Source organism: Arachis ipaensis, chromosome B09 (genome assembly GCF_000816755.2).
Source record: "Arachis ipaensis cultivar K30076 chromosome B09, Araip1.1, whole genome shotgun sequence".
Taxonomy (NCBI): Eukaryota; Viridiplantae; Streptophyta; class Magnoliopsida; order Fabales; family Fabaceae; genus Arachis; species Arachis ipaensis.
Genome location: NC_029793.2, coordinates 138,800,976 through 138,824,079, shown reverse-complemented (window position 1 = coordinate 138,824,079; position 23,104 = coordinate 138,800,976). Strand labels below are relative to the sequence as shown.

The following is a 23,104-nucleotide window of genomic DNA, read 5'->3' as shown; positions in this document are numbered from 1 at the left end:
TGATTTGCATCAAATATACCCTTGACGGCTAAATTTTCAAAAAATTTAAGACCAATTCAACAACAATTTCATAAGAACAACCCTCAACACAAACAAATCAAGCATAATTTTCATGCATTATTTTTAAATTGGTCTTAAATTTTTTGAAAATTTAGCCGTCGAAGGTATATTTGATGCAAATCGAAAACTTTTGGGACAAAATTGAAATAAAATAAAACTTAGGGGTATTTTTGAAATTTTTACCAAACTTCAGGGACAAAAAGTATACTTTACCCTAAAAAAAGAAGAAACAGTAGAAGATGAGAAGGAGGAAGAGGAAGAGTTTTGAATTATGCAGAACTTATCAGAATAAAAATACACCAAAAAATTCTTAAAATACACCTAAATATCTTCGTATTACACCCAAATATCTTCGTGTTACACCCAAATTTGCTGCAAATACAGAAAAATATTTTCTCTAATGGTGCGTTTTTTCTTCTTTATTTCTTTCTTTCTTTTAGTTAAATGAATGTAAGTTTATCCTCTTTCAAGTAATTTTGCAGCATTATGTTTTTCTTTTTCTTCTTTATTTGATTTTTTTGTTTTTATTCTTATTAAGAGAGCAAAACAAGAAGAAACTTGAGAAGGTAAAATAAAAAAAAAGATGAATAAGAAAAAAAAAAAAGAAGACAGTGATGATGATAAAAAAAGAAGAAGAAACAGTAGAAGATGAGAAGGAAGAAGATGAAGAATTTTAAATTATGCAGAACTTATCAGAATAAAAATATACTAAAAAATTCTTAAAATACACCCAAATATCTTTGTGATACACCCAAATATCTTCGTACTATATCTAAATTTACTGCAAAAAAAATATTTCCTCTAATACTATATTTTTTCTATTAAATTGAACCACACCTTAGTCTTGGATTCAAAACAATAATCAATTTCGTTTTGATTCAATTGACAATCTAAACTTGAATTATTTATTATTTTCAACAACGAGATAACTGATGATGAAGGAAAAAGAGAAAACGAAAACAGGAGAAGAAATTTCAATGAAAAAAGAAGGAGGAAGAGAAGGAGGAGGAAGATGTGATGTTGATGACGACGATAATGGGAGAGAAAAATTACAAAAAAGAAGAAGAAGAGGCACAGAGAAAGAAAAAGAAGAAGAAGAGGTACGAAAAAAGAAGAAGAAAGAGAAAAAAAAGAGAAAGCACAGATAAAGAAAAAGAAGAAAAAAAAGAGGCACAGAAAAAAAAAAAACGTGAAAAACGTGTGAATATAAATGACTTGTATAATTTATATGAGAAAACGCTTATATGTGGAGAATAACTCCTAAATAAAATCTCACACCATTAAAACATCATTAATAACTACTTAATAACTACAAATCATAAAAATTGTTGGAGAGGCAACACTCCTCAATAGGGGTGCACAGACTCGGCCCGGCCCGGTCCCGAACACTTTAGGGACTAATTTGGTGTGATTTCATCGGATTTAGGGTCGGGTACAGGTCTCAAAAATAGACCCGGTCATTATTTCGGGTCGGGTCCGGACCATAGCTCGGGTCACCCGAAGTCGGTCCGGTGGCCCGGTCATCATACACAATTAATATTTTGTGTTATTAGTGATGGATCATGACTATTCTTACGTGGAATTTAAGTATTGTAAACCTTAATATTTTGTGTTATTAGTCATTATAAAGCTATAAGTTAATGTTTTATGTTTAGAATACATAAGACTTTAGACTAATACATAAGATTGTGTTATTTGTATTGATTTAAATATTTGGTATTATTAGACAATATTAATATTGATTGTGGTTATGCTTTAATATTGATTGTGGTTATACTTTAATTTTGAAGAAGGGTTGGTTCTTGTTATATTTTTCTAAGTGAATTTTACCATGTTAACTAATGGTTGGAGCCTTGAAAATTTGGATATTTTTACATGCTAGTTTACAAGAAAGTATCAACGTAATGTAATGTTAACTGCCCGATTTTCACCCGGTATAATTGTAGCCCGAAAGTGTATTAGTTTCATCGGGTCTAAGGTCAGATTCGAATCTAATAAATAAATCCGATATATATTTCGAATTGGATCTAAGTCACATCAAACCTGGTTTCACCCGACCATGTACACCCTACTCCTCAATTCTAAAACCACGCTTGTAAAGTCAAAAAATAAAAGAAACTTTTAAAAATACCAACCCGTCCCAAGTTGCATACTTCCACTGCTACTAATCGCGCCGCCCCTTCTTTCTCCAGAATGAGGGGGAACCTGCTCGGAACCACCGACAAGCAGCACAAGCACCTCTCTTCGACGCTGCGGATCCTTCCGGACGAAATCATCGCCGAGATCCTGGTGAGGGTTCCGGCGAGTTCCGTTGTGAAATTCAAGATTGTGTGCAAATCATGGAATGCACTAATCTCCAGCCCAAAATTCGCCAGCGACCACCTTCACTGCTCAACAGCAGATCCAACCATGACCCGCCCACGACTCGTATTGAGAATATTGAGAATTGATCGCGGATTCGGATTTTTCTCGGTGCAGTCTCTATTTAAGAATCCATCCGCGCCTACTGAGGATGCCTGCTTCCAGATGGATGATGATGTGCATATCTTGGGTTCCTGCAATGGCTTGTTCTGCCTCGCCTTGATCAACCGTCATACAGACTGGGAATCCATCAGATTGTGGAACCCTTGTACCAGATTGGCTTCCGATTGGTTGAAAATTCGGCAAGGGGGGCTCATGATCGGGGACTACATGTGTGGTTTTGGCTATGATCATGTGCATGATAATTACAAGTTTCTTGAGGGTTCTTGGGCACACCACTACAAAGTTCACACCTTTGGTTCGAATTCTTGGACAACCATCATTCAAGATCCTCCATTTTATCCCCGGCAGGCGATAGGGAAGTTTGTGAATGGCACTCTCAATTGGGTTGCTCATGTTCGTAACAACAGCTTAAAATGGGTGATCCTTTCCTTTGACTTAGCCAACGAGAGTTTTTGCCCAATGTCCCTGCCTAATAGGGATCATACTTTCTTTCCTATGTTGGGTGTCTTGAGGAACAACCTTTGTGTTTGTTTCAATGAAAACTATAGTCGTTTGGTTTTGTGGGAGATGAAGGAGCATGGGGTTCAAGAGTCTTGGACTAAGTTGGTCACCATATCTAGTGAGCTTTTAGTACCCCGGGGTTGTGGATCAACATGGCTTCAGTCATTTACAGCCTTGTACATCATGGAAAATGATGACGTTCTGGCTGTTTCCTATTATTCCAATGCTTGCAAATTTGTTATGTTTAATGCAAATGTTGGCCAGCTAACGCATCCAAATCTTTACGAACTAGGTATTCATAACTGCTATGTTTATCATGAAAGCTTGGTTTCGCCCTCCCATTTAGGTCTTCCATGTTTCTTATATGGATCCACTACTGATTAAATCAACTCCATGTTTATTGCTTAATGACTCTTTCTTATTGTGGCTTCTTTTAAGTCCTACTCTCATTTACTAATGCAGTTTATTTTCTTTTCCTCAACTTGGTGTAGCGCTACATGACTCTACTCTCTATCCATATGATTATCCCCAGTGGCTATCTAATAGTAAATTAGTAATATATAATTATATATCTCTATCAGTACTGCATAAGGTGCATCAGGCACCGTCAATTCATGTTCTCCAAGGTTTCCATACTCTGGAGAAAACACAAGCAATGTGCATCAAACATGTATAACATTGGATTCCTAAATCATGGAGTCATGACAATTAATCAAATCCTTTACTTTTGAACAAAAATGAAGGTCCTAGGTATGCAGACACTTATTTTCAGATTCCGATACTGTTTCTACCACCACTTCCATAGAATTTCCAGTCATAATAAAGTACAAAGAATGATATATATTTAATTTAAGGAAAAAGTTTGGTAACAAAAATTTTTCAGCCATAATCAGCCAAAATTTTTCATATTTTACTTTATTTATATCATTTAATAACAGTTTTATTTTTTATTTCACTCTCTTATCATTCTACTTATCACCGTTCTTATCAAATCTGCTAATTAATGATATTAATTAGAAAATCATATCCCTTTTTGTTAGGCACTATTGTAATCAATACTTAATATTCCTTTTTATAATTTGATTTTTATATATAAAAATACAATAAAAATTAATAATAATTATATTTAAGAACGGTAATTATAATATCAATTACATTAAATAATTGCAATTGATTCTTTGTCCGTTATGGTATTTATCATCAATTATTTAAACTATATTTTATTATGTAGTTCAAATTCTTTTACATATATACTAATAAATCATGATTCAAAATATTTTAATATTTTATTTTTGAAGACATTATACATTTAAATCAACGTATAATTTTTTAAATCACCGTCTTTGATAATTTAAAAATTTATTTCATGTTTTTCAAAGTGAAAATGATTTATTTTAATTCACATATATTTCTAAATTTTACTATAATTAAATTTGAAAAAAAAAATATCAAATACCTAAATCAATTTATTCAATTGACAAATTTATTCATAACATCCCCAAGTTCATACACATAACATCCATAATTAAGTAAGATACACATAATATCCAAAATTTTATATTAATAACATCCATAATTTCATACTCATAACATTCATAATTTCATACGTATAATATTTATAATTAACAAATTTTTACAATTAATATTACCAAATTTTAATATTTTTATTTACTATTCATATGTATACTTATTTATTGATTTTAATACGACGAGTTAATAATTATTTTTAAAATTTTATTTTTAATTTTAATTTTTTTTATTTTATAATAGCCTATATGTAAAATATGAGTTGTATACCAGAAGTTGTTAAATTCTCTAATTTAACATCCATATTTTTATACGTATAATATTTATAATTTTATATATATAATATCCATAATCAATAAATTGGTGCTAATTTATTATTATTTATTATTTTATTTTGCAGGTCATGAACCAACAATTTTAGATATTTTTAATTTTCAATAAATAAAAATTGATCAAATTTAAAATATTTTATTTTTTATAAAATGTGTTGAGGTGATTTGAGTTTTTTTAATTAAAAATATAAGAATTTGAAATTTTTATTTAGAAGAAAAAAATTATACAATTATAAATACATGTAATAATAATGAAGGAGAAATTTTTGCAATCTGATTCACATTAAATTTGGAATTAACTTTTAGTATAATTAAATAAGAAAAGATAATTAATGATAGAAAGAATAAATTAATTGCGTCAATTAAATTAGGAGAGTGATTCACACTCTCTTATAAACGCAAATACTATTAGTCATATACCTTTATTTATTATCTATAATATTTTGGTCATGTAACATTGCCCCACTTTTAATTGTATAGTTTAATTAAAGCTGCACTTTCTGTAAATTGCTTCTATACATTATTATCCTTTTCCTCTAAAATTTCGTATTACTTTTAACATTTTCAGGTGTATTGAAACTGCAAAGAATACTTTCTGTTGGAATGTTGGATGTCATAGATGAATATATTGGAAGACTAAGATCACCCTATTATGTCTTTCAGACTTTTTTTTTTTCCATTGATAGTTAGTCACTGGACAACTTGATTCTGTTGTGCTGAGCGGTGGACACCCAATTAAATTAACGGCAATCCTACGTAACCAAAATATTATAGATAATAAATAAAGGTATATGACTAATAGTATTTGCGTTTATAAGAGAGTGTGGATCACTCTCCTAATTTAATTGACGCAATTAATTTATTCTTTCTATCATTAATTATCTTTCCTTATTTAATTATACTAAAAGTTAATTCCAAATTTAATGTGAATCAGATTGCAAAAATTTTTCCTTTATTATTATTACATGTATTTATAATTGTATAATTTTTTCTTCCAAATAAAAATTTCAAATTCTTATATTTTTAATTAAAAAAACTCAAATCACCTCAACACATTTTATAAATAATAAAATATAGTTTAAATAATTGATGATAAATACCATAACGGACAAAGAATCAATTGCAATTATTTAATGTAATTGATATTATAATTACCGTTCTTAAATATAATTATTATTAATTTTTATTGTATTTTTATATATAAAAATCAAATTATAAAAAGGAATATTAAGTATTGATTACAATAGTGCCTAACAAAAAGGGATATGATTTTCTAATTAATATCATTAATTAGCAGATTTGATAAGAACGGTGATAAGTAGAATGAACGGTGATAAGTAGAATGATAAGAGAGTGAAGTAAAAAATAAAACTGTTATTAAATGATATAAATGAAGTAAAATATGAAAAATTTTAGCTGATTATGGCTGAAAATTTTTGGTTACCAAACTTTTTCCTTAAAAGTGATAGGGTGAACAACAAAAGACTTGCTAGGTTTATTGCTTGACTTTGAGACCAGTTTCTACGCGTTCAATGAGCTGATCTGCACTCATTGCTCCCTCCTGCAAATCATACCACAAGAGAAGATATAAAATCAAGCAAACCAACCAGCCAAATAATAGTAATAATAATAAAAAGATGATGCAAACTATAAATAAACGAAATATATGATGTAGCTTCAACATGAGAACTCTGTTTTGTGTTTTGAAAATTGGTGGGCACAAGGGAAACTTTCAAGTAAATATATTAAGTAATAATGGTATGACTTCAATATATCTATAGTTATATATACAAAACGAGCGTGAAGATAACATAGGTGACAATCTACTAGAACATCAAACATAATGCTACCATTTTATGCTATCAACCACGGACTAAGGTCTTAAACATTCTTGAACAGATGCACTTATTAGATTCTTAACAATGTAATCAAAGCATGTTTTCATTATGTTAAAGTCAACAAGAACAAGCCTTAGAGACAAAGAATGTGAATGAATGTGCAAACATCCAGTCCTAATTTCGAACTAGATGCAAGCCCACTATATCCAACAATGCAAAGTTGAATAAGTAATATTACAATGTGTTATTAACCTCTTTACTAAACTGATTTATAAATGTAACTTCAAAATTCCACCAAAACTAAACAAGGCAAGAAGAAAATGTTTGTTTCTGAAGGATTACCATGTGTTCATAACACGAAAAAAAGGTAATTTAAAGATCTATTTTGTACTTAAATTTTATTCTAGAAATAATACATAGATCATATATAAATACCTGAGTACGCTAGTAAAAATCTTTTTCTCCTTCGATGGTACGAAGGCGCTATGCGTATCCACACCGAGACCAACCTTTGCTGTCAACTCTTTGACCAATGGATATCTGATCTAAATTGAGAAACCTCTTGCAATTCTTTGCACACCATAAAATTCTTCTCCAAGAATTAGGCTCACATACATTTATGTGCGTAGAGGTAAATGAATAAAACTCTTGTTATTCTCCTCTGTCTTTCCTTTACTCTTGGCACACATATATATAGTATGAGATTTGTTACTAATTTTAAATTTGAATCTCAATTCAAATTTAAATCATATCTTGAAATTCTAAATCTGAATCCTTCAAATTTATGAATCATATCATCACTCAATTTGAAAACAGAATCAGTTAGAATCTCATCCAAATTTAGAAATAAAATAACTAATTATTCTCAAATCTCATTTAATATTTTCAATCATCATACTATTATTATATTCTTGGTGCTAGTAAAGAATATAATAATATTCCATTTGAATTAATATAATTATTTATTTGATCAAATCAAAATAATAATTAAATAATTCTACAGCAAAGATTAGAACACTCGTTAGTGTGTGACCCCATAGGTTCAATACTAAGCGGGTAGTAAATTAGTCATACTAAATTTACTAATCGAGGTTGGCGTCTAGCAACACTCCTCAACGACCCAATAGTATGAAGTAATATATTTTTACTAAGAACCTTAGAAAAACAAAGTATAGTTCCTTCCATCTTTCCAACTCTTGGTTAACCCTTAGAGTATGGTTTAATTGTCAAACTCTAACTTGTTACCATTATTATAATGAACTGTGAATGACCTAGGAAACTCATTTCTTCATTCATTCAATTCTCTTGGCCAATGTTTCATTTATCTCAATCATTATAATCATAGAACTCAAACTCTTTACCAAGAGTTGACGGATTCCTTATTGACTAATCATTAATTCTACAAGTATTTAAATCATATCCAATATCCACTCAATTAGCACCCTAGGGTATTAGGTGTCCGGAATCAAAGTATAATAAATACATTGTTAATTACTATGACAGTCGCAGGTCAAAGAAAACTCTGTTACTATGTTCATCTTGAGAATATCCTATTGACAAATATACGGTAATTATAACCATTAGAAATTCTCAGAGTGGGTCAGTTCAATAGTCATATCTCTATATGCACCATCTATATGTATAATTTAATAAATAAGATCTATTAATCTTCATCCAATGAAGACCATTATATATATATTGATCTTTCCGGATTATTAATGTCCTTTTTAATAATCCTATGACCAAGAACAATTTAGATTAAATTATAAAAGATTTATCTCTCAATATTATGATCACTATCACAATGATAAATCTATAAATTTAATCAAGGACCTTATTATATTAACATTTTAATATAATAACAATAACAAATTATTTGACACATAATTGATTGGATTGTGGTCATACTCCTTATTCCCAACAGTTTCTTTGCTTCAACCTAAACAAATTTAAAGAAATACATTTAAAATTCTAAAATCGCAAATTGGCCAAATAATTCAGGAATCAGTGTAATGGAATAGTAAATAATCGGCATAGAAGATGAAACTTAAGAATGATTTCTTGATATATTTTAATGTTAGTATTTTTATTGCAAATAATTAACACTGAATATAATTAATTTTTATTGTTATAATTTAATTACTGATCATTATTTCCGTTGTCCAGATTCTTTTGTTCGGAATCTGTCTCCACATGACCCTCCTCAGGGGATCTGTCCGCCATCACTGGTTGATCTCTCGGGTCCCCGGCAACGGCGCCAATGTTACGATGGGTAACCGGAGATTGTTGGGCTGGACTCGCTGGGTTGGCCCAATCGTCTGTGGAGGGAAGCCTTCGGGCGGATTGGCGTCTTCAGGGCCACCTTCCGACTTGCGAATACGAGTGAATGGGGGGTGGTACCTGCAAAGACACTCCGATGCCTAAGTCAGCAAGGGTGTGAGCAGGTCTAGAGAGTATTGGGACTTAGAGATACCTGAGAGGTGTCAGTGTATTTATAGTGGTGAACTAATAACCACCGTTGAAGTAGTGCCACTTTTTAAGGGGAATAACCGTCCCTTTATCTTAGGGTGGTTGAAATATGGCTCATGGAAGTGGTTAGAGAGATTCTAGGGGCAGTTATCCTCTTGAGGGAGGGTTTATCTGCCAGCTGATCCTCGTACCGACTTCTTTAGAGCAAGTCGTGAAGATAGCCGACTTCGTGGCATCTGGTTTGTGTAGTGTGAGGCTCAACTCCTTTGAGTTGGGCCTTTTTACTTGGATCCTGGGCCTTAGCATTGGGCCAGGGTATGAACAGTGCCCCTACTCGAGCCCAATTTCTTTTAAGACTTTGGGTTCGAGTATTCTACTCGGGGATGTAGCCGACTGGGGAGGGAACCGACGTGTTTGTTTGGAACCGACGTGACTTTCGTGACTTTTGATTTTTCACGGTTACGTCTAATCAAATGTCGCGTCTGTTAGAGATTCGCGTAGGTATTGATTACCTTGGTAACGGTGCACCCATTAATGACTGCCTGTTTTTACCATTATGCCCCTAACGTGTTTATAAATACTTTCCCTCTCTTTCATTGTTTCGTTTCTGCGATTTTTCAAATTTCCTCTCCACCTGTTCGTGAAGCATTCTTGTGTTTGAAGGCTTTCATTTCCTCCAACCTTTTTCGGATAAAGGTTAGATTTTTCTTCCTCTTCTTTTGTAACATGCTTACTGTTTGCATGCTTTTATTTTGCGGATGGATAAGTTGATTCGTAGGTTTCTGTTTGATTCCGTACTTCCCCTTAGAGACCATGTTTTTTGATTTTCTTTTCTTTTTCCTTTGTAGGTTTTACCAAAACCCTTTTTAAAAGAAAGAAAATGTCTTCTGTTGAAAGTCTTGCTCAGTGGGTCGATGTTACGGTCCTGGGGGAGGAACCTTTGGTTGACACTGATTTTCTTACTGATCTTCGCACTCGCCACCGGCTCTGCACCTTTGATGAGGATGAGCCGAAGTATGAACTACTTGCCCCGGGTCCAGAAGACCGGGTCTGCTTTGGGAGGGCTTCGGAGGCAGCCCCTCATTTCTTTTTTATGTATGAGAGCATGCTTACCCGTCTGGGCGTTTTCCTTCCTTTTTCTGACTTTGAGATGGATGTTTTACGCCACTGCCATGTTGCACCTACCCAGCTTCATCCCAATTCCTGGGGTTTTCTGAAAATTTATCAATTTGTCAGCCATGCTTTAGACTTTCCGACTTCCTTGAGGATTTTCTTTTTTCTCTTCTATATGACTAAGCCCTTCAGTGGGCAAAATAATAAACAATAATGGGTGTCCTTCCGGGCTATACAAGGTCGGAGGGTCTTCACCCTTTTTGATGAATCTTTTCATGACTTCAAAAATTATTTTTTCAAAGTGCAAGCTGTGGAGGGTCACCACCCCTTTTTCCTGGATTCGAATTCTGCCCCTCGCTTTCCTCTGTATTGGTTGGAGGCCTCCCCCTGTGAGAAATATGGTCTGGACGACCTGGATGAGGTAGAGGCAGCCATTGTGGGGTTCCTCCGAGAAGTATGGGGGAGGCCCCCTTATCTGGATACTAAAAAATTTCTCCAAGGGTCTCCGACCTTTGTCCAAACACAATTAGGTAGCCTTTATTTGTTTTCTTGGATTTCCAATTTGTCTGACTATCTTTTTCTGACTTGTCTGACCTCTTGGCTACTACTTGTTTTTACAGAGATGGCGAGGAGGAATTCGAATGAGTCTTACCAGAGGGTCCAGGAGGCTAGGGCAAGGTCCCAGGCCAGGACTGGTGGTGCCAGGGTAGCTATCCCTCCCCCTCCTCCTCCTCGAAATTTGGGAACTCCTTCTGAACCTATTGTTATCTCTTCTTCTGCTCCTTCTCAGCCGTCCCCTCCCCCCCGATCCTCCCCTGAGCCTGAAAGGAAGAAGCGCAAGGCTTTAGAGCTTAGTTCTTCTTTCGAGGGCGAAGCCAAAGTGGACGCCCCTGAATTTATCCGGAAGTACATCTATCCCCATGCCTGTATAGGCTTGGATGATGTTTCTATCTGGAACCACCTTACTATTCTGGCTCAGGAGAGTATCAGGGCGGCGGCGGTGTGCACCAAGTTTCTTGATATTTTTGAGAAGACTCCTCTTAGCTCTCTTGGTTCATCCTCGAGGGCCAAAGAGTTGGAGGAGAGACTTCTTTTATATCAAGAACATGAGAAGAAGTTGAAGGAGGAGGTCGCCAAACTAGAGGAGGAGAGGAAGGATCTCTAGGAGAGGAAGAGCAAGTTGCAGGCCCAGTGCAACATGGAGGTCGGTTTAAGGCTGAAGGCGTAGGAAAGCTACTCAAGCCTTTTTGAGGACCTTGTGGTTGTGAAAAAAGATCTGCTGAATGCTCGGACTGCCTACACCGAGTTGGAGGACTCTATTGCCGAGGGATCTGAAGAGGCCTGGAGGATTTTTAAGGAGCAAGTCGGAGTCATTGCTCCTGGCTTGGATCTCTCTCCTTTAGATCCTGACAAGGTCGTTATTGATGGTGCTATAGTGACTCCTCCTGCCCCCGAAGTTGTTTCTGAGTCCGACTTGAAGACTCAAGGGCAGAGGATTATTGAGTCCCCTCCTCGCTCAAAGGATGCTCCGAGCTCTTCCAAGGTTCCTCCGACTTCCTCTCCGTCTCCTATGGATGCCTCTCTCCCTGGTCCTGACGCTGCTCCGATTATTCTTCCTGGTTCTGGTGGTGATCCGTCTACTCCTCTGAAAAAATAACTTTATTGGCTATATGGGGCCCGGCCTGTGGGTCCCCCTTTTTTAAACTCTTTTATATTTGTTTGTTGGTGGTGGTGGTGACTGAACAATTTGCTCTGGCCTTTTAAGGCCGTAAACAAAAAGTATTTATAAATACCATTTTTTGGATAAGGGTTTTAGTTTTTAAAGAAATACCCTTTTTGGATAAGGGTTTTAGTTACCTTCTGCGTGTGCATGCTTTTCTGTTTTTTTTTTTTTTTGAAAAACCCTCTTTTTGATCTTTTTAGTTTTGGAAACCTTTTTCCTGGCTGTCTGTCCTTTTGAGTTCCTCTTCGCTTTAAGGACAGCTTTTAAGCTTTTTCCTAGGTTTTTCGATCTCTTTTTTATTATTCCTTACACTCAACTTTGTTTTATTGAGCTTCTATGACTTAGGTTATTTTTGCGACGCGTTTTCTTTTCTACTCGGTTTTGTATTTCGACTTATAAGTCGGCCTATCCCCGAGTTTCTCACGATCGACTTTTATAACCTCTTTACACCGACTTGTACCTCGTCGTTTTATCCTGACGACCATCTAGGTCGGTTCATGGGATTTTCACGTTTTGTCGAGCTTAAGTCGGCGCGTTTCGTAGGAAAAAAATAAACGAGAAGGAATTTATAAGAGATATTGTAAAAGATCTTTATTTATTGGGGAGGTACCTTACTGCTACTAAGGGCTTTTGACAGCCTATTCTCCCTTAGTCTCTACTATGATGCCTCGTTAAAAACCCTTCTCCAGAAAAACCCTTTAACTTTCGGGAAAAAATCGTGAAGTTGGGAAAAGAGTACATCAGGGAGTAGAGTTCACTTTTAACTGTAGTACCTTTTCATATTACAAGCATGCCACGACCTTGGTAACTCGGTGCCATTCAGGTCGGTCACTTTATAATAACCTTTTCCTAAGACCTCGCCAACTTTGTAGGGTCCTTTCCAATTGGCGGCAAGCTTTCCTTCCCCCGATTTATTGACCCCAATGTCATTTCTAATCAAGATCAAATCGTTTGAGGCAAAGCTCCTTCGGATGACTTTTTTATTGTACCTTGTAGTCATCCTTTGCTTCAGCGCTGCTTCTCTTATCCTGGCTTCTTCTCGGACTTCAGGGAGCAAATCGAGCTCCTCTTTATGCCCTTGTATGCTTCCGATCTCATCATGGAGAATCACCCTTGGACTTTATTCACTGATTTCTATTGGTATCATGGCTTCTACGCCATAGACTAGTCGGAAGGGCGTTTCTCCAGTGGCGGATTGGGGCGTTGTCCTGTAAGCCCATAACACTTGTGGGAGCTCCTCGGCCCAGGCTCCTTTTGCATCTTGTAGCCTTTTCTTTAATCCTGCCAGTATGACTTTGTTGGCTGCCTCGGCTTGTCCATTTGCTTGTGGGTGCTCCACCGAGGTGAACTGGTGTTTAATCTTCATACTGGCCATCAGGCTTCTGAAGGTAGAGTCAGTGAACTGGGTTCCATTGTCTGTAGTGATGGAATATGGTATCCCATATCTTGTGATGATATTCCTGTAGAAGAACTTCCGACTTTTCTGGGCTGTGATGGAGGCTAGTGGTTCTGCTTCTATCCACTTTATGAAGTAGTCGATTCCCACGATCAGGTATTTGACTTGTCCCGGGGCCTGGGGAAAAGGGCCTAACAAGTCCATTCCCCATTTTGCAAAGGGCCATGGAGAAGTTATACTGATTAGCTCCTCGGGGGGAGCCACGTGGAAGTTTGCATGCATTTGGCATGGTTGACATTTTTTCACAAAATTTGAGGCATCTTTCTGCAAGGTCGGCCAATAGAATTCAGCTCGGATTACTTTCCTGGCTAGTGACTTTGCTCCGAGATGATTTCCGCAGATCCCACTGTGAACCTCCTCTAATACCTCCATGGTTCTTGAGGTCGGTACGCACTTTAACAATGGTGTTGATATTCCTCTTCTATAGAGAATATTTTTCACCAGGGTGTAGTGTTGTGCTTCCCTCCGGATTTTCTTAGCCTCTTTTTTCTCCTTGGGGAGGATGTCGAATTTTATATATTCGACCAAGGGGTTCATCCATCCGAGGTTTAATCCGGTTACCTCAAGGACCACTTGCTTTTCTACTGTTTTTTCCACGGAAGGTTCCTGGAGAGTTTCCTGGATCAGGCTTCTGTTATTCCCTCCTGGCTTGGTACTTGCTAACTTGGATAGGGCGTTTGCTCTGCTATTTAGATCCCGAGTTATATGTTTGATCTCGGTTTCCGCAAAGATCCCGAGATGCTCCAGAGTTTTTTCCAAGTACCTCTTCATATTTGGGTCTTTTGCCTGATACTCTCCACTTATCTGGGAGGTCACCACTTGGGAGTCGCTATATACCATCACTTTCGTAGCACCGACTTCTTCTGCCAGCTTCAATCCAGCAATCATGGCCTCATACTCTGCCTGATTATTTGAGGCTGGGAATTCGAACTTGAGGGAAACCTCTATTTGGGTTCCTCTTTCATCCGCCAATATTATGCCTGCACCGCTTCCTGTTTTATTTGAGGATCCATCTACGTAGAGTTCCCATGTAGTTGGCTTTTCCTCTTGATCTCCTGCGTATTCTGCTATAAAGTCGGTGAGGCATTGGGCTTTAATTGCCGTCCGAGTTTCATACCTCAAGTCGAACTCGGAGAGCTCTATTGCCCATTGAACCGTTCTCCCTGCAACATTCGTCTTTTGGAGGATTTGCTTCATGGGTTGGTTCGTGCGGACTCTTATTGTGTGAGCTTGGAAGTAAGGCCGTAGCCTTCGTGAGGCTACTACTAAGGAGTAGGCAAACTTCTCTAGTTTGTGGTACCTTAGTTCGGGGCCTTGTAGAACTTTGCTGATGAAATACACTGGGTACTAACCGACCTCATCTTCTCTTATCAGGGCTGACACGACAGCCTTGTCTGCTACAGATAAGTATAGGACGAGGTCTTCCCCAGCTATAGGTCGGGTCAAAATCGGAGGTTGACTCAAGAATCTTTTGAATTCCTAGAACACCTCTTCGCATTCAGGAGTCCACTTGAACTGACATCCCTTTCTCAATAAGGAGAACAGTGGAAGGGATTTTAGTGCTGATCCCGCCAAGAATCTGGAGAGGGCTGCAAGTCGGCCGTTTAGCTGCTGGACCTCTCTTAAGCAAGTCGGGCTTTTCATTTCCAGGATAGCTCTACACTTATCGGGATTTGCTTCGATCCCCCTTTGTGTCAGCATGAATCCTAAAAATTTTCCCGCTTCCACCGCGAAGGTACACTTTGCGGGATTTAGCCTCATCCCGTGTGACCTTATGGTGTCAAATACTTGCGAGAGGTCTGACAAGAGGTCGACTTCTTCCTTGGTTTTAACTAGCATGTCGTCGACGTAGACCTCCATTAAGCTTCCAAGGTGGGGAGCGAACACCTTATTCATCAGCCTCTGATATGTGGCCCCTGCATTTTTCAATCCAAATGGCATGACCACATAGCAGAAGTTGGCTCTGGGTGTGATGAAAGATGTCTTCTCCTGATCTGGCTCGTACATCGAGATTTGGTTATATCCCGAGTAGGCATCCATAAACGATAAGTATTGATATCCCGAGCTGGAGTCTACTAGGGTATCGATACTTGGTAGTGGATAAGGGTCTTTGGGACATGCCTTATTTAAATCGGTATAGTCGACACACATTCTCCATTTGCCATTTTATTTTTTGACTAGCACTACATTAGCTAGCCATGTTGGGTATTTGACTTCTCTGATGAAGCCGGCTTCTAGGAGTGCTTGTACTTGTTCTTCTATTACTAGGGCTCGTTCTGGGCCGAGCTTGCGTCTTCTCTGTTGTACAGGTCGGGACCCTGGGTATACCGAGAGCTTGTGGGACATAAGCTCGGGGTCTATCCCGGGCATGTCGGAGGCTTTCCAGGCAAAGAGGTCGGAATTGTCTCTTAGGAGCTTAATCAACCCTTGCTTTAGGGCTTCCCCCAAGTTGGCTCCTATGTTGGTGTTTTTTCCTTCCTCTTCGCTGACCTGTATTTCCTCAGTTTTTCTTCCCGGCTGTGGTCGTAGCTCTTCTCGGGCCCTTGCACCGCCAAGCTCTATGGTGTGGACTTCTCTGCTCTTTCCTCTTAGATTCAGGCTTTCATTGTAGCATTTCCTTGCCAATTTCTGATCTCCCCTCACCGTCGCTATTCTCGCTGAGGTTGGAAATTTCATGCAAAGGTGGGGAGTGGATACCACCGCTCCGAGTCGATTAAGGGTAGCTCTGCCGATTAAAGCATTATACGCTGACCCTACGTCGATGACTATGAAGTCTACACTCAGAGTCTTGGATTTTTCCCCTTTTCCAAAAGTGGTGTGGAGGGGAAAAAATCCCAGTGGTTTTATTGGCGTGTCGCCTAGTCCGTACAAGGTGTCGGGGTCGGCTCTTAATTCTTTCTCATCCAACCCTAGTTTGTCAAAAGCGGGCTTGAAAAGGATGTCCATTGAGCTTCCTTGGTCTACTAGGGTTCTATGGAGATGGGTATTGGCTAGGATCATAGTAATTATCACTGGGTCATCATGCCCAGGGATTATTCCTTGCCCATCTTCTCTTGTGAATGAAATGGTGGGAAGGTCGGCTGACTCTCCTCCGACCTGGTAGACTCGCTTGAGATGTCTTTTGCGAGAGGACTTGGTGAGTCCCCCTCCCGTGAATCCTCCTGAGATCATATGGATATGTCTCTCCGGGGTCTGCGGTGGTGGGTCTCTTCTATCCATATCGTCTCGTTTTCTCTTCCCATGACCGTCCGACCTTTCTATGAGATATCCGTCGAGCCGACCTTCTCTAGCCAGATTTTCTATCACATTTTTAAGGTCGTAACAGTCATTTGTCGAGTGACCATATATTTTATGGTACTCACAGTAGTCACTGCGACTACCCCCTTTTTTATTTTTAATAGGTCTGGGAGGAGGCAGTCTTTCAGTATTGCAAATCTCTCTGTATACGTCCACTATGGAAACCTTTAGAGGAGTATAAGAGTGATATTTTCTTGGTCTATCAAGACCGAGTTCTTCCTTCTTCTTGGGTTCCCTCTCCCTCTCTTTTGTTGAGGGGAGATGCCCAGGTTGCCAGCTCGAATCTCTTAGTCTAGCATTTTCCTCCATGTTGATGTACTTTTCCGCTCTTTCTTGTACATCACTTAAAGAGGTGGGGTGTCTTTTTGATATGGACTGTGAGAAGGGACCTTCTCTAAGCCCATTGACTAACCCCATTATGACTGCCTCGGTGGGCAGGTCTTGGATTTCTAAACATGCTTTATTGAACCTTTCCATATAGGTTCGTAAGGATTCTCCGACCTCCTGCTTTATCCCCAGGAGGCTTGGCGCATGTTTTACTTTGTCTTTCTGGATAAAGAACCTCATCAAGAACTTTCTTGAGAGGTCTTCAAAGCTGGTGACTGACCTCGGGGGGAGGCTGTCGAACCACTTCATCGCTGCTTTCGATAAAGTGGTCGGAAAAGCTTTGCAGCGCGTCGCGTCAGAAGCATCAGCCAAATACATCCGACTTTTAAAGTTGCTTAAATGATACTTTTGATCTGTGGTTCCGTCATAGAGGTCCATATCGGAGCTTTTAAAGTTTCTTGGAACTTTTGCCCTCATTATGTCCTCACTAAAAGGATCCTCCCCTCCTGGGGGTGACTCTTCTCTATCGTCACGGGAGTTTCGACCTTTGAGGGAGGATTCTAACTTTAAGAGTTTTTTCTCTAACTCTTTTCGTCGATCCATCTCCTCTCTCAGGTGCTTTTCTATCTCCCTTTGTCGCTCCCGCTCTTGTTCTAGTTGTTCCAAGCGACTTTGGTGGACATGGACTAATCCCATAAGTTCGGTTGCGTGGGACTGTCCGTCTTTCTCCGAATCGCGCCCTTCTGAGGAATTTACCTTCGGAGTTTTGAATCCGGAGGTACCCTCTCTATGTTGATCGTTGGTTCCCTGGTGGAGGGTTAGGTCTACGTCATTATTTCCGTTGTCCAGATTCTTTTGTTCGGAATCTGTCTCCACATGACCCTCCTCAGGGGATCTGTCCGCCATCACTAGTTGATCTCTTGGGTCTCCGGCAACGGCACCAATGTTACGATGGGTAACCGGAGATTGTTGGGCTGGACTCGCTGGATTGGCCCAATCGTCTGAGGAAGGAAGCCTTCGAGCGGGTCTGCGCCTTGGGGGCTTCCGTCCGACTTGTGAGTATGAACGAATGGGGGTGGTACCTGCAAAGACACTCCGATGCCTAAGTCAGGAAGGGTGAACCCTTGACCCCTTTAAAAGGCTTAAGAATAAAAGCAACTTGAAAACAAAATAAGGTGGTAACAAATTGGATTACCATACCAAAGCCACGCCAAGGGATTTGTGAGTATGAGCGGGAACCTGCTCGAAAGCACAATCCTTCTGGGCGACCTGATTGAGGAGATCCTGGTGAGGGTTCCGGCGAGTTCCCTTGTGAAATTCAAGATTGTGTGCAAGTCATGGAATGCACTAATTTCCAGCTCCAAATTCGCCAAAAAACAGCTTCACCGCTCAACCTCAGATCCAACCAGGATCCGCCCGCGACTGGCGTGCTTGGGAAGTGACATAAGTCGAAGGGACAAAATTCGATTTTACTCCGTACAATCTTTCTTCAAGAACCCATCCGCATCCGCTTTTACCGAAGATACCTGCTTCCAGACTGATGATGAACTGGAAATCTTTGGTTCCTGCAATGGCTTACTCTGCATCGGCTTGCTCAAGGGCAAGTTCAGGTGCCGTGCGACTCGCCGCTGTAAATCCATCAGATTGTGGAACCCTTGTACCGGATCGGTATCCGATTGGTTGAAAATTGTGCAAGAGGGTTGCGTGCATGGTTTTGGCTATGATCATGTGCATGATAAGTACAAGTTTCTTGATTGTTATTGGGAACACGGCCACAAAGTTCACACCTTCGGTTCGAATTCTTGCACAACCATCAATCAAGATCTTCCATTTGAGCAACCCTGGGAATGGACAGGGAAGTTTGTGAATGGCACTCTCAATTGGGCAGCTCGGCCGCAAGGCAACCTTTCCAAATGGAAAATCATTTCCTTTGACTTGGCCAACGAAAATTTTTGCCAAATGTCCCTCCCTAACAGGAATGATAGTGACGACCATTTTTTTCCTGTGTTGGGTGTCTGGAGGGACAGCCTTTCTGTTTGTTTCAATGAAAACAAGAGTCGTCTGGTTTTGTGGGTGATGAAGAAGTATGGGGTTCAAGAGTCTTGGACTAAGTTGGTCACCATATCTAGTGAGGATAAGGTATATACGATTAGTTGCGCACGGTTTTGTCCAGATCTGGCTGTTTCCTTTTGTCCGAGATCTCCTGATTCTATATCCTCCTTCAAATTAGTTATGCTTAGGGCAAATTCTTTCAAGCTAACACAATGGATTTACTACATAGGTCCCGGAGACCGCCATGTTTACCATGAAAGCTTGGTTTCGCCGTGCCATTTAGGTCTTCCAAGTTTCTTATATGGATCGACTATTCATTAAATCAAAGACCATGTTTATTGCTCACCGAATGTTTGTTTTTGTCAGTTCTTTTGTTCAACTCTTATTCCCGTTATCTATTGTGTGACTGGTCCTGATATTGGGTCCGGGTGTTAGGGTGGTCGTAGAGGTTTTTCATAGTCTAATGTGTAAGATGCAGCAGGCACCACCAATTCATGTTCTCCAAGGTTTCTCATGCTCTGGAGAAAACACTAAGCAATGCATAAAAATGTATAATATTGGATTCCTAAATCATGCAGTCATTACAATTAATCAAATCCTTTACTTTTGAACAAAAGCAAATGTCCTAGGAATGCAGGCACTTATTTTCAGAAACCGATACTCTATCTGCCACCACTTCCTTAAAATTTCCAGTCATAAAGTACAAAGAATGATATATATTTATCGGTGAATTCTATGGTGCATATAGTATATAGTATGGTGTCTATCTTTAAACTATAAATACTGTCTTTTTAGTTATCCAATAGTCTATCATAAAAATTAAATAGATATATAAGTATCTCATTTACACTTTAAATAAAATTGACTTAAAAAAATTAATATGTTTCTTGTTTACATCCTAAATACGACAGAAAAAAATGTGGCTCTACGAACGAGGAATTAATACTTGGTTCTAAACTATTGATCTTGTATAATTTTTTTAGCGCTGTTATTTGTATAAATATAATATGAGTCCTCGTTTTATTTTTTTATCATAAAAAATAATTGAACTTAAATAATTTGATTAATCATTATAAATTTTAATTAAACAAAATATATGTGTTACGTTGGATAACCGGAGATTATTGGACTGGACTCGCTGGGTTAGCCCAATCGTCTGAGGAAGGAAGCCTTCGAGCGGGTTTGCGCCTTGGGGGCCTCCGTCCGACTTGTGAGTATGAACGAATGGGGGGTGGTACCTGCAAAGACACTCTGATGCCTAAGTCAGCAAGGGTGTGAGCAGGTCTAGAGAGTATTGGGACTTAGAGATACCTGAGGGGTGTCAGTGTACTTATAGTGGTGAACCAATAACCACCGTTGAAGTAGTTCCACCTTTTAAGGTGGATAACCGTCCCTTTATCTTAGGGGAGTTGGGATATGGCTCCTAGAAGTGGGTTGAGAGATTTTAGGGGCAGTTACCTATTGGAATGAGTGTTTATCTGCCAGCTAACTCTCGTCTCCGACTTCTTTTATAGCAAGACGTGGCTCGAACCGACTTCTTTAGGGGAAGGTCGGTGTGGGGTGAGGCTCAATCCTTTGGATTGGGTCTTTCGTTTGGACCTGAACCTTAGTGTTGGGCCAGGGTATGAACAGTGCCCCTACTCGAGCCCAATTTCTTTCAAGACTTGGGTTCGAGTATTCTACTCGGGGTCATAGCCGACTTGTGAAGGAATCGACGTGATCGTTTAAAACCGACGTGACTTTCCGTGACTTTTGAATTTTCACAGTCGCATCTAATCAAACGTCGCGTCCGTTAGAGGTTCGTGTATCTACACGTAGGGATTAATTACCTTGGTAACGGTGCGCCCATTAATGACTGCTTCTGCTTTTACGCTTTTGCCCCTAACGTGTTTATAAATACTTTCCCTCTCTTTCGTTATTTCGTTTCTGCGAATTTTCAACTTATCCGTGAGTGGGAAATTCTCGTTTGAAGGCATTCATCTTTCTCTATCCTTTTTCCAGGCAAAGGTCAGTTTTTTTCTCCTCTTCTCTTTTATGAAGTGCTTTCTGTTTGCATGCTTTTATTTTTTAGAGAGAGAGGTTGACTTGTAGGCTTCTGTTTGAATCCGTACCCCTTAGAGACCCTGTTCTTGATCTTTTCTTTTTCCTTTGTAGGTTCCGTCATACCCTTTTAAGAAAGAATGACTTCCATAGAAACCCTCGCTCAATGGGTGGATGCTACCATTCTGGGAGAGGAACCCTGGGTAGACACTGAGTTTATTACCAATCTCCGTACCCATCATAGAATTTGTACTTTCGATGAGGATGAGCCGAAGTATGAGTTGGTTGTCCCGGGTCCTGAAGACCGGGTTTGCTTTGCGAGGACTACTGAGGCGGCCCCTCATTTTTTCTATATGTATGAGAGCATGATTACCCGTTTGGGTGTTTTTCTTCCTTTTTCTGATTTCGAGATGACTGTCCTGCGCCACTGCCGAGTTGCTCCTACCCAGCTTCACCCCAACTCTTGGGGTTTTCTGAAAATCTACCACTTCATTAGCCATGCTTTAGACTTTCCAACGTCCTTGAAGATTTTCTTTTTCCTCTTCCACATGACTAAGCCCTTTAGTGGGTAAAACAACAAGCAACTGTGGGTGTCTTTCCGAGCTATACAAGGTCGGAGAGTCTTCACCCTTTTTGATGAATCCTTCTGTTCATACCCTAGGTCGAGCTGTCCGAACCGGGATGTTCAGTAGCAAAGTGACCGACCTGTTCAGGTCAAACGGACCGACCTCTTTACGAAGAACTCGGCAGGAAAGCCCAATAAAGGGCCCAAATAGAGGAACACGACCCAAATCCAAAGGCAGTCCAAGCCTATAGAGAGAAAGGCGGTTCCCTTGAAGATAAGCTGACTCCATCCAAAGATAAGATAAGATAGGATAAGATAACTAACTTATCTTATCTAAGAAGGTCACTTCTCACCATTATAAATACACTGGAGCACCCAGGTATAACTCATACTCTGATTCTACATAAACCTGCTTAATACCCATGCTAACTTAAGCATCGGAGTCTCTTGCAGGTACCCCCCACCCTCCGGTGACCAAGGATCAGTAGTGCAGCAAGTCCAACAAGTCGGCCACAACAGCTCCGGCCGCCACCAGCCAGCAGGACACGTCAGCTCCGACCAGCACAGAAGATCTCATCCGAGATCGATCTACAGTTTCAGGTAACTCCCGGAACATTGGCGCCGTTGCCGGGGACCTGGAAGTCATCCCAAAACCATGGCGGACGAACCCTCCGGTGACCAAGGATCAGTAGTGCAGCAAGTCCAACAAGTCGGCCACAACAGCTCCGGCCGCCACCAGCCAGCAGGACACGTCAGCTCCGACCAGCACAGAAGATCTCATCCGAGATCGATCTACAGTTTCAGGTAACTCCCGGAACATTGGCGCCGTTGCCGGGGACCTGGAAGTCATCCCAAAACCATGGCGGACGACCATGACAACGACCACGATTCAGATCTGGAAAACAGAACACCGCACAAAAACGCGGACACTATGCTAAAGGATACCCCAGGATCCAACGGGGACAAAAACTCACCAAATCCGGGAGCCATGGAAGCACTCCAAGAACGTTTAAAACAACTTGAGAAAGAAACCCAGCAACAACGGGAGATCGGAAAAGATCTGCAAAGAGAGGTACGGCGACGACGAGAACTAGAAGAAAAACTACAGCAATTAGAGGCCGACCTCAAAATGAAAGCTCCTCGGACCACTCCTGAGGAAACTTCACGCAAAGAACAGGACCCATTCACCAGGGAAATTATGAAGACCAAAATTCCAAAAGACTTCAAGCTTCCGGATATGGTTTTGTACGATGGCACCACAGATCCCAACCACCATCTTAGCAATTTCAGAAGCAGGATGTACCTTACCGATGCCTCAGA

General features: G+C 39.5%; 3 protein-coding genes across 3 annotated transcripts in view; 2 read left to right on the top strand and 1 right to left on the bottom strand.

The window, feature by feature from the left end:
* LOC107616296 (F-box/kelch-repeat protein At3g23880-like) lies at positions 1,942-3,526 on the top strand. Its single transcript, XM_016318271.2, has one exon. The coding sequence runs from the start codon at positions 2,254-2,256 to the stop codon at positions 3,427-3,429; it is 1,176 nt and encodes a 391-aa protein (XP_016173757.1). The 5' UTR covers positions 1,942-2,253; the 3' UTR covers positions 3,430-3,526.
* The window catches only part of LOC107618303 (thioredoxin-like protein slr0233), a 44,380-nt gene continuing 27,583 nt past the window's right edge, over positions 6,308-23,104 (bottom strand). Inside the window, exon 4 of the mRNA XM_016320332.2 lies at positions 6,308-6,465. Coding sequence (XP_016175818.1) covers positions 6,400-6,465 — 66 coding nt within the window. The 3' untranslated portion in view covers positions 6,308-6,399. The remainder of the gene's footprint in view (positions 6,466-23,104) is intronic.
* On the top strand, positions 18,250-19,795 carry LOC107618302 (F-box/kelch-repeat protein At3g23880-like). The gene has a single exon (XM_016320326.2). The coding sequence runs from the start codon at positions 18,355-18,357 to the stop codon at positions 19,498-19,500; it is 1,146 nt and encodes a 381-aa protein (XP_016175812.1). The 5' UTR covers positions 18,250-18,354; the 3' UTR covers positions 19,501-19,795.

Excerpts from the sequence above, each read along its gene's own strand:
- LOC107616296 (XM_016318271.2), top strand. The coding sequence starts at position 2,254 with ATGAGGGGGAACCTGCTCGGAACCACCGACAAGCAGCACAAGCACCTC.
- LOC107618302 (XM_016320326.2), top strand. The coding sequence starts at position 18,355 with ATGAGCGGGAACCTGCTCGAAAGCACAATCCTTCTGGGCGACCTGATT.